This window comes from Podarcis gaigeae, assembly GCF_964106915.1.
Source record: "Podarcis gaigeae genome assembly, chromosome: 3".
NCBI classification, from domain to species: Eukaryota; Metazoa; Chordata; class Lepidosauria; order Squamata; family Lacertidae; genus Podarcis; species Podarcis gaigeae.
In genome coordinates this window covers 95,093,644-95,111,127 of record NC_139680.1, presented here as the reverse complement: position 1 = coordinate 95,111,127, position 17,484 = coordinate 95,093,644, and the positions used below count along the sequence as shown (strand labels likewise).

Genomic DNA, 17,484 nt, shown 5'->3' with positions numbered 1-17,484 from the left:
TCTGCAGATCTGATCATATCTGTTGCCATATTCACTCAACTAACAGGCAGAGCTAAATGCTGTCTGCTATAAGTGCCCATAAAACCAGACTGTAGCATTATAAAATATGGACAAAAACCAGGCAAAGACATGTTCTTCTGAGTTCTATAAGTTCAATTAAGACTTAAGCATATGCTTAAATATTTCCTATTAAAAAGATGGACTTACTAGTGCTTCACTCTAGTAGGATCACACACTTATCATATGTTATTCCCAACATACATTTTGAAGAATGTTAAAGCCCAATTACATGACTACTGTCAGAATACTTGGTGACATTGTAAATTAGCATTCATTTAAAGCGAGATGGTTACATTCAGATAGCAGCAGCTGAGATAAACTTTGACACTTTTACAGAATAAAAATAACACAGTGAACTATTATTCCACTACCTTGAGGTATAAACAGAGGAACGTATAACAATAACAATATGTAGAGGAAGGATTAATGTCACCTGTGAAGGGATAACTTCACAGGTTACTTGTAGAGTCACCATTATTATTCTGAAATCTCCATCTGACTTGCTGAATTAATGCCATAGTCTGTGAAAGTCTATTTTATATTCACTGCATATTCTACTCAAGGCAAAAAATATATATCCTTACATACAAATGACATTACTGACAAACATATAGAGACAAGAAAGAAAGAAAGAAAGAAAGAAAGAAAGAAAGAAAGAAAGAAGAACCCTTAAAATTATTTGAAGGCTGGATATACATCTTAGTGTATATTATTTCGGAGCTAAGCAAATATGTAGTAAACAGTATTTAAGCATCAAATGCTCTTGACATGGTGTTCCTTGTTTTTGTTCTTAATCTTTTTTTACAAGATGAAATTTATCAGGATGGATAAAAGGAAGTGCTTATTCACACAGCACATATTTAAACTATGGAATGTGCTCCCCCAGGAGGCAGTGATGGTCACCAACTTGGATGTCTTTAAAAGAGGACTGGACAAATTCATGGAGCAAAAGGCTACCCATGGCTACCACTCAAGATGGTTATGCTCTGCCTCCATTGTTGGATGCAGTCACGCTTCTGAATATCAGTTGCTGGAAACCACAGGAGGGAAGAGGGTTCTTGTGCTTGGGTCCTGCTTGCAGGTTTCCCATAGGGTGGCCACTGTGAAAACAGGATGCTGGACTAGGTGGGCCACGGGCCTGATCCAGCAGACTCTTATTATGGTGCGATATATGAACAGACAAAAATAAAAGTAGAATCTTATGCAAAAAAAGAGAGAGAAAAGTGGCAGTTAATTTTTATCTCCAATGCTTTGTGAATTTTGTGCTTGCACTTTTATGCTTCCAGAGACCACCAGCTCATCTCCATTCTGAGTCCTCACTTTTAAAGTCCCCATCTCACTTTTAAAGTCTCCACTTTGCCTGGAAATGTTATCTGGCTTCTTTGTTTAATTGCTACTGATGGGACTCCGTGTGCGAACGACAGGTTCATACAAGATTGTTTGATCTGGGCCTTTGACTCACCAACTGAATCAAGACTGAGCTAGAACTGCACAAAAGGTCCTTCTGATACAAGTGATGCCCACTGGACATCTTTCATTACCACAAAACATTGGCTAAGCTGCTAAAAAAGAATAGATTTCCATTACAGTAAGTGGCTATCATCCCAAAGACACTGAACAAGTTGGGTAGTTAATAACAGTTTCTGCAGAACTTGCACAACTTATATCCCAGCAAATTAAACATAGTCCACCAGTTATGTTTGACAGTGTATGAGGGTCTCAATAAAGTTCCTGTTCTCGCTTGCTGCCTGATAGGAATACAGTGGTACCTCGGGTTCAGTACTTAATTCGTTCCAGAGTGTCTGTAACCTGAAGCGTATGTAACCCGAGGTACCACTGCAGTTAAAATTGGATACATGTCAGGGTTGCAGTTGGCTGCACTCAGCTGGATGGGTCACAACTTGGTGAGATTGCCATGGCCTAATGCATTGTGAGAAAACATTTAAACCAACTTGTCAGGGAACTGCCATCGGAGTTAGAGGTGCTGGACAGGCTCCAGCAGAGTAGGAGAGACTCTGCAGCAGAAGCAGGAACCAGCAGGGGGAGTGCAGGAGTTACAGCGGAGGGGAGGCTCTCAGACGCTTCTAGTGAGAATAGTGAAGAGGTAACTAGACCCCCTTTAGGAATTCCCTCCCTTCGCCGGAAACTGTCACGCAGAGAGTCACGAAAGCGCATGTCCGTCAAACAGCTTTTATGTTGGCGTAAGTTCCGTAGACGCCCACTGTCAGATTCTACCAGCGACTGACGGAGTCATGCTTTTGGGGGCTCCGTTAGTGCCTGGGTTTGGATGACCGGCCAAACCCCAGCAGGATCAAGCTTTTACGCACAAGCAGCTCATTATCCCATCACAGCAATCTGACAGTCTCCGAAAGCTGTTTGTGCAAGCAGAGGGCATCATGAGTGAACCAGCAGGAACCGGGGCAGCTGGAGCTGGAGCAGATCCAAGCCTGGAAGAAAGGTACAGGGCGTTGGAGGTCCAGCTCGCACTGCAAACGGCGAGGCTGGAGGAGAGGAGGGCTCAAGATGCAGATAAGGGGAAAACCACCCCACTTGCCAGAAGGGTGCCTGGATTGGTGCAGAAATTTGGGGGGAATCCCAGGAACTATCAAGCCTTTAGAACAGAGATGCAATATGCTCTCAATCTACTGTTTGATGACTTCCCCGATGAGAACTCTAGAGTGGCGTACGTGATTGGCCATCTAGAGGGAGGGGCGAGGGACTGGGTTCGCCCCCTGATGGCAGCCAATAATGAAATCTTAAAGGACACAATGAAGTTTTTTCGCGCCATGGACTTGATGTTTTCCAGCGAGATTGAGCAGGGGATGGTGCGCAGGGAGTTGATGGCTTGTAAACAGGGGAGCCGATCTGTACGTGAGTACTGGACTGAGTTCACCATGCTGATTCATAGACTGGGGTGGAACCTTGCTAGTGAACCTATTCAAATGCTATTTGAAGAAGGTCTCTCTCCGGCAGTGAAAGATGAACTTTCCCGGGCGCCTAGGGCGGAGTCTATGGACCAGCTGACTAAATCAGCGCTGTCCATAGGAGCACGCCAGGAGGCTAGAGCTTTGGAAAAGCGGGAAGGAAAGGGGGAACGTTGGAAGGACTTCCGCATTCCAGAGATTCCGGAGCAGCCTTTCCCGCCAGCAGAGCCGATGGAACTTGGAGCAGCGCGCGCGCGCACAGTTTCAAACACCAGTGAAGGGCGGAAGAAGGAGGGAAAGAGCGGCAAGAGATGCTATCTCTGCCAACAGCCAGGTCACTTTGCCAGAGTCTGTCCGCAAAGGAAGGAATGGCAAGGGATGGCAGGAACTGTTGGGGGGAAGGAGGAGGATGAAATGAAGGAGCAAGTAAAAGCCAACGCCTGGTTGCCAACATCGGGGCACAGCAGCCAGGCCAGGGAGTAGTGAACGTGCCCACGCCGGAACCCCCAAGACCAGCACTTGTGATAGAGGTGTTGCTGGAACTGGCAAACGGACACCCACTAAAGATAAGAGCGCTATTGGACTCAGGTAGCTCATGTAATTTCATGAGTAAGGAGTTTGCAGCTGAGCACCAGATACAGACTATCCCATTAAGTAAGCCTTTGCAGGTTACCACGATTGATGGGAGGGAGCTGTTGGGAGGAGAAGTGAGCCAACAGACTGTACCAATGATAATGAGGGTGGCACGGCACACAGAACTGATAGCGTTTAACGTAGCCACCCTGGGAGGAGCCCCTATTATCTTGGGAATGAGCTGGCTGGCACTACATGATCCGCTAGTAGGCTGGCATCAGCGCGTGGTTTCCTTTGGATCAGCACATTGCCTAGAACACTGCAAGGAGGGAGAGGCCCAGGCAGGCAGCAGGGCCACTCTAGCAGGGGTGGAAGTGATGGACAAGGGGAAGGTGCCACCACAATACGCTGACTTGATTGACGTATTCAGCGAAAAGGAAGCGGATAAATTGCCCCCGCACAGACCCTTTGACTGTCAAATTACCTTACTCCCAGGAGCACAATTGCCAGTGGGGAAGCTGTATGCAATGTCAGACAGTGAGATGCAGGAGTTAAGGGAGTTCATTGACAAGAATCTCAAGAGAGGTTTCATCAGAGAGTCACGAGCGGTGGGGGGCAGTCCAGTGTTCTTTGTGGACAAAAAAAACACGGGCAAGCCCAGACTTGTGTGTGATTTCAGGTCCCTGAATGCAGTGTCAGAACCAGTGACTTTCCCTATGCCTAGAATTGATGACATTCTGACACAGGTGAGAAAAGGGAAGATTTTTACCAAGCTGGACCTTAGGGGGGCATATAACTTGATACGTGTGAGGAAGGGGGATGAGTGGAAGACCACTATGTTCACCCCCTTGGGGGCGTTTGAGTACCTCGTTATGCCTTTCGGATTACAAGGAGGCTCCGCCTGTTTTCAATCATTCATGAATCACGTCCTGGGGCCATTGCTCTACAAGAACTGCGTAGCGTTCTTAGATGACGTCCTGGTGTACTCAGAGAATGAGGAGCAGCATGTGCGAGATGTAAGAGAGGTACTGAGCAAACTGCGAGAAAACCGGCTGTGGGTGAAACTGGAGAAGTGTCAGTTTCATACTAGGGAGGTGGAATTCCTGGGGTACCGGTTGTCTGACAAGGGATTGGCCATGGATCCCAGCAAGGTTCAAGCGGTACTGGAATGGAAAAAACCAAAGACCAAGAAGGACGTGCAAAGGTTCCTGGGGTTCGGAAACTTCTATAGGAAGTTCATCAAAAACTTTGCCCATTTGACCGCGCCCATCACAGATTGTCTTAGTAGCAAAAAGAAATTTGTTTGGACGGAAGAAGCGCAGCGGGCGTTCGAACGCCTAAAGCAGGCGTTTGCGTCGGAAGAACAGCTTCTGCACGTGGATCTACAACAACCAATGAGAGTGGAGACTGACGCGTCAGACCGAGCAGTGGGGGCCGTGCTTCTCCAGCCGGGAAAGGATACGTCGGAATGGAGACCGTGTGCATTCTTTTCGCGGAAATTGAACAAATCCGAGAGGAACTACACAGTGTACGACAGAGAACTGCTCGCCATTCATGAAGCATTCCGGAAATGGCGGCACTTGCTGATTGGGGCGCAACACAAGGTTCAAGTCCGAACTGACCACAAAAATCTGGAATATTGGAGAACAGCCCGTGTCCTGAACCAGAGACAAGTGCGATGGGCCCAGGAGTTCTCCAAATTCCACTTTGAGATTCGTTACGTGCCAGGTTCAGAGAACGTGAGAGCGGATGCCCTTTCCAGGAAACCTGAGTACTTAGAGGGGGAGGGAGCGCCTGAGGCAAGGCATGTAATCTCCGAAGACCGCTGGGTGTGTGGGGCGGCATTGGTGGGGCAAAGGGAACTGATGGAAGGTACGGAGAACGATGAATACGCCCAAGAGAAACTCAGAGAACTCAGGAGGACAGAAGAGAACACAGGGGGATTTGAAGAAAAGAACGGGGCGTTGTATTACAAAGGGGCACTGTACATACCAGATGGGGAACTGAGGGGCAGAGTACTCAAGCAGTTGCATGACAGCCCCACAGCGGGACATTTTGGACAGCACAAAACCATGTGGTTGGTTACCAGGGAGTTTTGGTGGCCCAAGGTGAGGGAGGACGTGCGGGAATATGTTAGGGGTTGCGACAGGTGTCAGCGAGCAAAAGGAGAGAGGGTGGCGCCAGCGGGGCTATTACAACCCTTACCCACGCCAGAAAGGCCTTGGGAGGCAGTATCCATAGATTTTATGACGGACCTGCCAAAATCCAAAGGCAAAACTGCTGTCATGGTGGTGGTAGATCTATTAACCAAAATGTGTCATTTTATAGCCTGTTCACATGCGGTTACAGCGGAGGAGACCGCCAAGTTGTTTGTAGAGCATATTTTCAGGTTGCATGGCGCCCCCTTGAGGGTGGTCAGTGACAGAGGCAAACAATTTACTTCCAGGTTCTGGAGGAAACTTATGAGCTTACTGCAAGTAGAACTCAATTTCTCCACTGCCCGACACCCAGAAACTAATGGGCAAGCGGAAAGGGCAAACGGCATTTTGCAACAATACCTGAGGTGTTATGTAAAGGACAGAGAAAATGATTGGGTAGATAAGCTACCGCTGGCCGAATTTGCCTACAACAACGCGGAGAATGTGTCCACAGGGATGAGTCCTTTCCTGGCAAACTATGGGTGCCATCCCCGGGCATTCCCAGGAGAGGGGGGGGAGAGGTGGAGCGTGCCGGCAGCGGAACATTTTTTTGAAGAGATGGAAGCGATCCACCGTCAGCTTCAACTTAACTTAGAGAGAGCCAAGGAAGAATATAAGAAGCAAGCAGACAGAAATAGGAGGGAAGGTGAAATCATAAGGGTGGGAGACCGAGTGTGGTTGTCCACCCAAGGACTACCGTTCAAGGGTGGGAGTAAGAAATTGAGACCCAAGAAATTGGGACCCTTTGAGGTCATAGAGCAGGTCAACCCAGTAGCATTCAAACTCAGACTGCCCAGTCACATGAAATTACACCCAGTATTTCACAGGTCATTACTGTCGCCGTACCGAGAGGGACGTGAGTGGGGGGAGCGTGAGAGGGAGGCCACCCAAACGCTCGTGATAGAAGAGAGAGAGCGCGACATGAACGTGGCAGGAATCATTGATTCCAGGTGGAAGGGGAATCAGGTGGAATATCTGGTAGAATGGGAGGGGGAAGTAGAGTCGGAAAACACTTGGGTGCCAGCAGAGGTAGTGAATGACGAGATCTTAATAGAAACATTTCATCAGCGTTTCCCAAGAAAACCGCAACCCGTGGCACGATTTAGAAGGGAACACTTTGGGACCACCGATGAGGAGGGAGAGTTTGAAGGGTTCCCAGAGTCAGGGGTGGGTGAGGAAGCTGCCTCCGACGAAGAAGAAGAAGACGGGGAGAGAGACGGGACGCCGTGGCTAGAAGTGTTTGAATCCTCTGATGACGAGGATTGCTCTTTCAGGGGCTTTCCGCCCTCACCGCCAGTGGGAGAGGAGGCGGGAGGGGGTGAAGGGGGGCCTGGGGGGGAGGTGGATGTCAGGGAACTGCCATCGGAGTTAGAGGTGCTGGACAGGCTCCAGCAGAGTAGGAGAGACTCTGCAGCAGAAGCAGGAACCAGCAGGGGGAGTGCAGGAGTTACAGCGGAGGGGAGGCTCTCAGACGCTTCTAGTGAGAATAGTGAAGAGGTAACTAGACCCCCTTTAGGAATTCCCTCCCTTCGCCGGAAACTGTCACGCAGAGAGTCACGAAAGCGCATGTCCGTCAAACAGCTTTTATGTTGGCGTAAGTTCCGTAGACGCCCACTGTCAGATTCTACCAGCGACTGACGGAGTCATGCTTTTGGGGGCTCCGTTAGTGCCTGGGTTTGGATGACCGGCCAAACCCCAGCAGGATCAAGCTTTTACGCACAAGCAGCTCATTATCCCATCACACAACTGTATGTAAAAACAATAATGGTATAGCCTTAAACTAGTTCTTAAAAGTCACCACCCACTTGCTCCCCCTTTCTCAAAAATACACACATTCAACGTAAGAGGAAGAACTATAATAATTCTAATAAAAAACATGTTGCAGAATGTGAGTTGCATTGCCCTCCTCCCATGTGGCTCTCTCCTAGAAATCATACCTTTTCCCCATTGGCAGATATGTATTAAAATGTCTCCTTGTTTATACAATCTGTTATTTTCCCCTTGAACCTATTCCTTGATGGAGGATAAATAAGAAAAATTCATATGCAGGCCGGCACCTACTGAAACTGCCAGCTGTAGTGTTTGTCATATTTCAATCAAAGTTGAAGCCAGCCAGCCATTTTTATACTGCATGGTCCCTACATACTCAAGGACCAGAATTAATGAATTAGCTATTGATTAAATTCCACTCTAGCAAATCCACCGTGGCAAATAAATGAACTACCCAGGGCACGTGTAGGCCACAGCCAGACATGTCCGGGCAATCGATCAGTAGTTAGTATTCTTTTGGGATATGGGAACAGCTGATGATAATATGACATGTAAGGGAAGGCAATGGAGAAAGTCTGTTTCTGGCTCAGCAGATTATAAAATCTGCAAGGAATTTCTGATCTTCTTGCATTTGTATGTTATGACATTTTTAGTTTGTATATAATATCAGAGACATGCATAAGTGTTTTCCATACTTCAGACAAAAGCATACATCAGTGAAAGTCAGGGGTGGGGAGAGGGATGATTTTCAGAATTGAGTTCTTATCATCAAACAAGCTTTGACTAGACATGTTTATGCGACAGAAAAATAGCAAGCTTAATTTCACCTAGCAGTTACACTTTGCACAGACAAATAACAGAATTCAGAGAAAATGTACAAAGAGAAAACAGAAGTTTCTTTGAAATACTGCATGTGTAGATCCGTTTTGTTAGCATATTTCCGAAGATTTAGGTGTCAGATTGTAGTTATTCAAAAGCGACGCTTCTCCCACTCACAAGAAACAAGCTAAGCACCAATCTCTGCCAGAAGTGTAATAAAACCACATCAACAATAACAAGCACGCAGGAGGCTAACTACTTTATTGTTGCTGTAATTTTGATAAATGTCTTGGCAATGGGCAGCCATTAGTTACAACCTCTCTTCTGGCCACGCTGGCACTCCTGGATCTTTTTAGGAAAAGAATGACGGCATTTGTCAGTATTCAGCTGTTTTTCCCAGTCTGGCACCCATTTGTTTTTTGGGGGATGGGGTGGGGTGGGGAGGGAATTCTCCACAAGAAAAAGATGGAAAAGAGAATACAAGATCAAATATACCTAGATCTTTGTTCAGGCATTGTAGCCTCCCATTCAATGATGGGAGGGTATGGAAATTGACCGCCCCTCCATCACATCCCTGTTGCCCACCCCGTTCATCCTCCATACACAGAAAGAGGAAGGACTTCAGCAGCGAGCCTGATCTACGCACCAGACCATAAATATACACGGAGGGAGCTGCAGGTTCAGTCTCTTCTGGATGAAAGATCTCAGGTTACCGAGCTGGGAAATAACTCTTACTTGTTGATAGAGAGTTCTTTACATGTACACATTGCATGCAAAGCACTTAGCTCTGTTTCTTGTTTTTCTTAAATTACTTACAGGCATGGGGCATGGTTGTGCTTGTTGCTGGGATCCTAGTGTGTGTGGCCCCCTTGCTGTAACCCTCACCAAAATATTGCCATTATCTTCACTGACCCCAGCCCCGCCCAGCATGCCTATGCAGCTTAGTAATAAATAAATAAAAGTGGCCTTTGTTGTCAATGGAAACTTCTATACTAAGCCTCACTTGATCCAGAGATCCACAGAGAGAGACTTCCAGACAGTTAGGAAATGCTAGCATAGATAGACCAGTGTAGAAGGCATCTTCATAAGTTAATTGCACTATTTCTTCTTATCTTTGACACTACGAGCAAACAACAATTGTTTTACAGGCTGAAAAGCACAAAATCATTTTCTGTTTCTTTTATCTCCACAGGTTCTTTTGGTTTTAAGACAAACAAGGACACTTAAATACCGTGGACCGAGGACGTGAATCCGTGGTGCCGATAGCTCTTTTGGCTCATCTTCCACCGTTGTAATTTGTGTTTCGTTACTTCTCACACAAGCGTACACTGTGCAGACTTCAACCTAGAATAGTTAGCAAGAAAGAAAAATTTAGTTTTAACTATCCAGTAACTGAAGTTAGAGCATGACTGCAAATCAAGTAAAATTGAGTTCAATGTGATGGTGGGGACTTAGGAACTTTTTGGGAAGGATCATACCATATTTTTGCGCTAGCGTAAGGACTGGGGCTAGGGGAAAGGGCAAGGGCACTTCCCCCCACATGCACCATTCCCAAATCTGCTCCAGAGGGGGAAGTCACACTGGGAAAGTGAAAGTTATTCCACTCATGCTAAGCAGTACTTGGCACCATTGGTCCATCTAGCTGAGCCTTTCTCAACCTGTGGGTCCCCAGATGTAGTTGAACTACAACTCCCATCACCCCTAGCTAGCAAGGCCAGAGCTCAGGGATGATGGGAGTTGTAGTCCCAAAACAGCTGGGGAGCCGCAGGTTGAGAACTACTGATCTAGCTCAAAATTGTCCACATTGGCTAGCATGGTTATACAGAGAACATTCTCAGCCCTATCTGGAGATGCTGGGAATTGAACCTGGGCTCTTCTGCAAGCAAAAGGTAAAGGGACCCTTGACCATTAGGTCTAGTCGTGGCCGACTCCGGGGTTGCGGCGCTCATCTTGCTTTATTGGCTGAGGGAGCCGGTGTTTGTCCGCAGACAGCTTCCAGGTCATGTGGCCAGCATGAATAAGCCGCTTCTGGCGAACCAGAGCAGCACATGGAAATGCCGTTTACCTGCCCACCGGAGCGGGATTTATCTACTTGCACTTTGATGTGCTTTCGACCTGCTAGGTGGGCAGGAGCAGAGACTGAGCAACGGGAGCTCACCCCGTCGCAGAGATTCGAACCACCGACCTTCTGATCGGCAAGTCCTAGGCTCTGTGGTTTAACCCACAGCGCCACCCGTGTCCCTTCTGCAAGCAAAGGTGTGCTCTATCACTGAGTTATGGCTCTTCCATTTTGAATGAGGACTGCAGGTAAATACCGTTACCCCAGAGTGCCAAATCTTATAAACTTGCCTTAGCGACTCTAGGTGTTTGCATTCAATGCACTGCTAAGAGAACAGCTTCCACCTTCTCAAAGGGATCTTCCCTCCCCACACTGTTGTTCTGAAGGTTCCTTCAACCTTCCAAAGCATATTTGGGTTTGAAACAGGGCATGTGCAGGGGCTACAGACTCTTACAATGGCCACAGAACTCTTACTGAACATTTGTGGTCACGGGCATCACTCAAGCTAACTCGGTCTGGGATTGCTTAGTATTCATATGGCGGACAACCTAAGAAACCTAAGTTTGCCACCTTGAGGTACTTAGACAAGCGATGACACAGACAAGAGTTAGGCATTCAGAGCACATGGCACAACTCTGCACCTGTTACACTGATCTGGTTCTCATGCACACTTAGTCAAATCCTGGCTAAGCATGAACGAGGGAGCAAAGGTTTGTTCTAGGTTTACTATCTGTGGTATGTTTGTAGCAAGACATCCATAAGCCTGGGTTCAGCTATAATGCTAAGGTAAACTATGGTTTAGTTCCACGTAGTGTGAAAGCAGCAGGACTGAGGGAGGAGTGCAGCAGCTGTGATTTTCACTCCATACATTTGCATGCTCTTTCATCCATGCTTAGCCATGGTTGGGATGATTGTTACATGGCCCAGTGTTTGCCTATTTGTTTACAGGCTCAATTTTAGAGGCTGGTGTTAATCTACAATCCCTAAATAGTTTGGGGCCAGGCTATCTGAAGAACCATCTGAACCCGTGTGAACCTGCCTGAGCCTTAAGATAAACATGAAGCCCAGCATTCTGGCCTGTCATTGAGAATTCTATGTACCTGAAGAATCATCTCCAACCCCATCATTCAGCCCAGACACTGAGGTCCAGTTCCCAGGGCCTTCTGGCAGTCCCCTCCCTGCGATAAGTGAGGTTACAGGGAACCAGGCTGAGGGTCTTCTCAGTATTGGTGCCCACCTGTAGAATGCCCTCCCATCAGATTTCAAAGAGATAATCAATTATATAACTTTCTGAAGGCAGCCCTTTATCAGGATGTTTTTAATTTATAATGTCTCACTGTGGGTTTTTATATTATGTTGCAAGCCACACAGAGTGGCTGGAGCAACCCAGTCAGAAAGGTGGGGTAGAAGTATACTGCTGTTGTTGTGGGATCCCCTCTGATCCTTACCATATCACCTTTCTGAATCTACCAGCTTTTTATTTTTTAAATAGGAATGGTTTGCTTTCACAGCAATGTATTAATGTTTGATGAACCCTGAAGATGAGAGACAAAATATGACTCCCTCAGTTCTTAAGAGTACTTTAAATAGCTCCAAAGAAAGACTAATAATGTCACCTTTGCATTGGCAACTCAATACATGAAAAGTACCAATCGACAGATGTCAACACATGATGACAAAGGACAAGGCAGGCACAAATGTAGATATTTTTTAGGAAGCTAAGTATTTGGGTAGGGACAGAGTATGAAAGGCAATAAGGGTTTTTTTTAAAAAAAAAAATTCCACAATTGCAACTTTGGATTTTCTCTTATAAGTCATTGCCACAAGTGCTGGCGCTTATACTCAGATAGGATAATGAAGAGCAACTGATTAATATTGCCTTTGGTAAATTAATATGAAGGTCCCCGAAGTGTGAAAGTGCTTGGAATTTGCGTTTCTGTTGAAGAAAGTTAAATGTGTCCATGCAGAAACTGGAAAGTCATATGTGTATTAATGGAGGTGGGGGCCTGCTGTTGCAGAGGGGTTGGAACATAGAAATCTGTTATGGTGTGCCTCTGGGTGACGTTTATTTATGGCACGCTGCAACGGGATGCAAATTTTAGGACAAAGTATACATGATTACTGTTACGACCTGCCCATACATAATTCAGACTAAGCCAAGTCTGAATGCAACAAACAAAATGGGAAAGTTGCAATTAAAGCAAAACAAACTGTTCAAGAAATAAATGCAATTCAATTACAGGGGAAATAGTTGTAAACTCTTGTCTTGAACATAATTCAAAAAACCTGGAAATTACATATAGATTTTGGGGTAACCCAAGGATAAGGAGACAAGAGGAGAAAAAAGGAGGAAAAGAAAGGTTTTAAAAATTAATGGTATTTTTAGAAGACTAGGATTTCATGGCTGAGATCAGCCTGTTCCACAAAGAGAAGGGAGGAGGGGAAGGATGATAAAAGGCTAACGAATGCAATATCATTATTTCTCTAGGTTGATGTATTATGCATGCCTGATGTTTCTAAAACAATTACAATTTTGTTTTAATGAGTAGGAGTAGGATTGTTGCCTCTTTATAATATATATTGTAAGTTTAGTTTTATGGGATCAGAGGAGATGTAGTTTTGATGTTCTTGAGATAGAGGAAAATACGAATACATTACACAGATGCAAAAATAAAATGTATGCTCAGAAAAAAATTGCTTGTGAGCCCATTGATTTAAAAATATGAAACCATTTATATGTGTGTCTATATAGAACTCCCATCAGATAAATATATATACATACACATACTACAATAAATGCTTATGTGGTTATTAGATTTGCATGTTTTTATATATATTCAGAATTGTTCCTCGAAATACCAATGAAAAGAACACTCTCCAATTATGTAAAATCAGCTACAGCATACGTATAGATAAAAAAAAGTTGTTCAAACCTGTATATCATAAACAGTGAATGGAGACAAATCTCCTAAAAGCAGAGACCCAGGTGCCTTCATTCCAGTCTTGTATCGCTTATTATTTACATAGACAGAATACTCTGTGACAACACCATTTGGGTTTGAAGGCGATGTCCAGATGACACGTACAGCTGTACTGTTGATGATGACAACCTCTGGAGGGAACATGCCCTCCGGCTCTAGAAATAAAGGAAGAAGCTGAATAAACTCCAGCTGTCTCTGTAAAATCATGTGTTTAACCAAATGCAGATTAGAATTTGGGTTTAGCAGAGGGTCTGCTGCTTATCTGCTTGCCTCTGATGAAGTTATCACTGTCTATATTCCTCTCTAAATTGGCTTATTATAATCTCAGTCAGAAACAGTGGGAGACGGTGGTAAAGCGCTTTATACCACCAGCATCGCCTTCATCTTTAGCAGAATGCGACCAGTGGGATACAATGATAAATTATTCACTTATCTGTGTGGCCCCATCCACAATTATTTGGTTTGGCTTCATCCTTCACACATGCCCAAGCAGCAATCTTGTTCCTAAAGCAGCAACTTTAAATGCACTCTGTGGCGAAAAGTGACATATCAATAGCTTTTAGCAGCCTTGTAACTTGGGCAATGAGAAGCAACGTGCAATACTGTTATTATGTAAATGGTTTTGAATGCTGATTACCAAGGATAATGATGAAGCTCACTCCTCCTCTTCAAAATCTTCCTTAGCGTTAAATTACACAAATTATTTAAGCATGTCAGAAATAGCTATGCAAAAAGACCTATTTTCATCTCGTAGGTCCATCTTAACCAGTTGAAAAATTGCACTCGCAAGGAGTTCTATTTTATAAACAAAAGGGGGCTGACCTTTGGCATTGCTAAGGAAATGCAATCCCAACTTAAAGTGCTTTGCTAATGACCTGGAACACTTGCTTCTGAGGTAATGATATTATAATGTTTATAATGAGACTTTATAAAGCCAAAAAGATTAGAAAGGCCATTCCAAACACATTTCAGATTCACAAGTTGCTTTCTTCCCTCCCTCCCTCCCGCTTGCTAACTGACTTGGAAATGACTCATGGGGAAATTCTCCCAGAGAGTGGGGTTTACACCTTCCATTTTTGGTGACTCAGGAATGGCCTGAGAGTTGACTGTCATGTCAAAAGCACACTGCTTCGCAGAGCAAATCTTTTTAAAAACCATTAATTGTTTTTTAAATCTCTCCGTTTATTGACATGAACTCAGCTCCAAACTGAGCACACAGATAGTAGTGAACAGGGCAGGATGAGAACAAAGTGGGTTAATATCCGCTATTAGAGCTTTGTGCTGCTGTCTCAGTGGGACCTTTTATTGATCGGCCACTTGATGACAACCAGCACTTAAGCATTTTAGCGTTTTAGTCCTTTTCCCTCTTATACCGGAAATTTCATAATGGAAGGATGACTGATCTCAACCCTAACAAAAATCAATCAATTTCATTCTCAGATTTTAAGCCAGGCTGCATCCAGTACTAAACCTACCTCCGTCTGATGTACTCACATGCACCACCTCACTTGTGATGCTGTGCACCCCATTGAAGACTTGAAGCGAAATCCAATACTCTGTGTTAGGTTGTAGTTCTCCAATGACAGCTAGATTTTCACTGGCGGGGATCTTCCTGGTGTTGTCATGGCCAGCGGTGTTCCAGGAGAGGACATAATATTCAATATTTCCTTGAACATCTTGCAAGGCTGTAGAATTAATTTTTTTTTAAAAAAATCCCAATAATATTGAAAAAAGAAACTGGAAATGAAAGGACAAGTAATAATATTCTTGCACGTTCTGGTACAATATTAAGTTTACCGGTAACACTGGTTATATATGCAATAGACTTGCTGCAAAGGCTTGTGCTCATGAAACTGTGGACTTTGAGCCTAGCGACTAGGCACCAAAGTATAGTTAATCTTGTCAGTGCCAAATATATTAGAAGCATGGGGAGTAAACCAACTATTCCATGATATATATGTAATTTGGATTCCTAACCCCTCTTGGGAACTGCCTTGAATGCTGGGTGGGAAGACCATGCTTTGGGGACATTCATCCGCCATTCCTTGCACAAACTGATTCCAGGTCAGCAGGGAATGCACAGGCCTGTCTATTTCACTAATTACATCCAGGCAAAGTTCCAAATTATTGATTCATAAAAAGCCACACCCTAAAGGACTCTTCAGCTGTTGCCAATCATAGAGAGAAATAAGCATCATGGAAGCAAAAAGTTCATTCATAGCCTTCAGCATGAAGAACTTCCTCTATCATGGAATGAGCAAGATTTGGCTGTTTGGCCCCCACTCCCTCACCCCAGGAGGTACTCAGTGGAAGATGCTGCCTGACAACACCAGTATGAGAGCAGAATGCTGTCTGAATAAACCTGGCACCATATGGCTACCAAGCTATTATTTTTTCTGATATTACATTTGAATGTGATTGTATTCTTTTGTGAGTTACTTTGAGGGCCTTCTGGAGGCTATAAGGTGTGGTACCAGTATTCTAATCAAACAAACAAATGTAGGCTTTGTCTGGGGCCATACACCATGTTCCCACATGCATCACTGAAATGTAAGATGCATCCTCAGACATTACACATCCAGTATTGTTGAGAATTACATTCTTTGCATTGTGGCATTGAAACCTACAGGGTTGACTATAATTCAAGAAGAAATCATGCCATAAAACATGGGCAGCCAAACTAAGACCCGGGGCCTTGTAAATCCAGCCCGCGGATGATCCAGCCCACAGATGAATCAGCATGTTTTTACATGAATAGAATGTGTCCTTTTATTTAAAATGCATCTCTGGGGTATTTGTGGGGCCTGCCTGGTGTTTTTGCATGAGTAGAATGTGTGCTTTTATTTAAAATGCATATTTGAGTTATTTGTGGGGCATATGAATTTGTTCTTTCCTCCCCCCAAAAAATATAGCCTGGCCCCCCACAAGGTCTGAGGGACAGTGGACTGGCCCCCTGCTGAAAAAGTTTGCTGACCCCTGCCATAAAATAATATTTTGGACACTTTCTGTTCTAGTTAACATGTGATTATTGTACTGAAAACAATGGAATTTAGGAGCGCTTATCTTAGTATGCCCTAAATCCTTAACTTCAAGCACAACCTAAGCATCTGAGGAAAATGATAACATCATTGCTACTGAGATGATGATGATGACTGAATCTATATCTCACCCTTCTTCCTAAAGGAAGAAGCAAACATGTGTATGCAAACATGCTTTTTCAAATGAAAAATCAGTCAGGGACAAATGTTTGTAATACAAATAAAGGTCACATTACTCAAACCACTTAATCCAAGAGGTACTAAATTTAGCTGCTCCAAAGTCAAACTTTTAATTACGACACCATAAAGGACTGACTCTAATCCTATTTGGATTTCAATCACATTTGGGGATATCAGTGCCTAGATAGGAGAAGTGGGAATCACACACATACGGGCCCCATCTTCCCATTCACCAAATGTGTGAACAGAACCCAAGTACCTGCAATGTATACATATGTAGGCTCTTTGCATGAAATTAGATCACTGAAAAATGCAGGCTCCCTGGTTGTATGGGGAGAGGAAAAGTTGTACCCGCGTAGATTTGTTCAGAATTTGAGCGAATGCATGGAGAGACCGTGCACTGATATACCATCTAAACAGAGCTTTTGTTTCCAACTTCTTTTATTTCTATAGTGCAATTTTAACAGGAGCTACGTACGCCCAACTTCTGTTTTTCTCTCAAGATCCCACCAGAAACAAAGACATAAAAGAAAGCTATTTTCAAGTGATCTAGTTATTGGAGGGAAAGGCATAGGCCTGTGACAAAATGAAAACATTTGGAAGAAGGCAGATTGCTAGTTTGCCTAGTGTAATGCATTCCAGCAATGAAAGAATAAATGAGGGTTTGCTCTAATGACCCTCACTTGATGTTTAACCTTTGCATTCATAAACAGATATCTAGGAAATTTCTGCAGTAAGAATGAAAATGAAGCCAGATTGCATTACCTCTATCTGGAAGGTCAGAGGTTCAGATTACTAAAGTAATGAAACTTCAGCAGCCTGCTTCAGATCTATTAGGTTTGTCAGTTTTTATAAGCATGCTTACTTCAGGCATCCAATTAT

At 44.4% G+C, this 17,484-nt stretch overlaps 1 protein-coding gene across 7 annotated transcripts in view; it reads right to left on the bottom strand.

Moving 5' to 3' along the window:
* The window catches only part of USH2A (usherin), a gene marked incomplete at its 5' end in the record, with an annotated part of 433,145 nt that overhangs the window by 131,470 nt on the left and 284,191 nt on the right, over positions 1 to 17,484 (bottom strand). For all 7 annotated transcript variants that reach the window (XR_014562720.1, XM_083732918.1, XM_083732919.1 and 4 more), the window contains 3 exons: positions 9,576 to 9,688; positions 13,337 to 13,539; positions 14,860 to 15,069. Coding sequence is in view for 6 of the 7 variants with exons in the window: in XM_083732918.1 (XP_083589044.1) it covers positions 9,576 to 9,688; positions 13,337 to 13,539; positions 14,860 to 15,069 (526 nt within the window). The remainder of the gene's footprint in view (positions 1 to 9,575; positions 9,689 to 13,336; positions 13,540 to 14,859; positions 15,070 to 17,484) is intronic.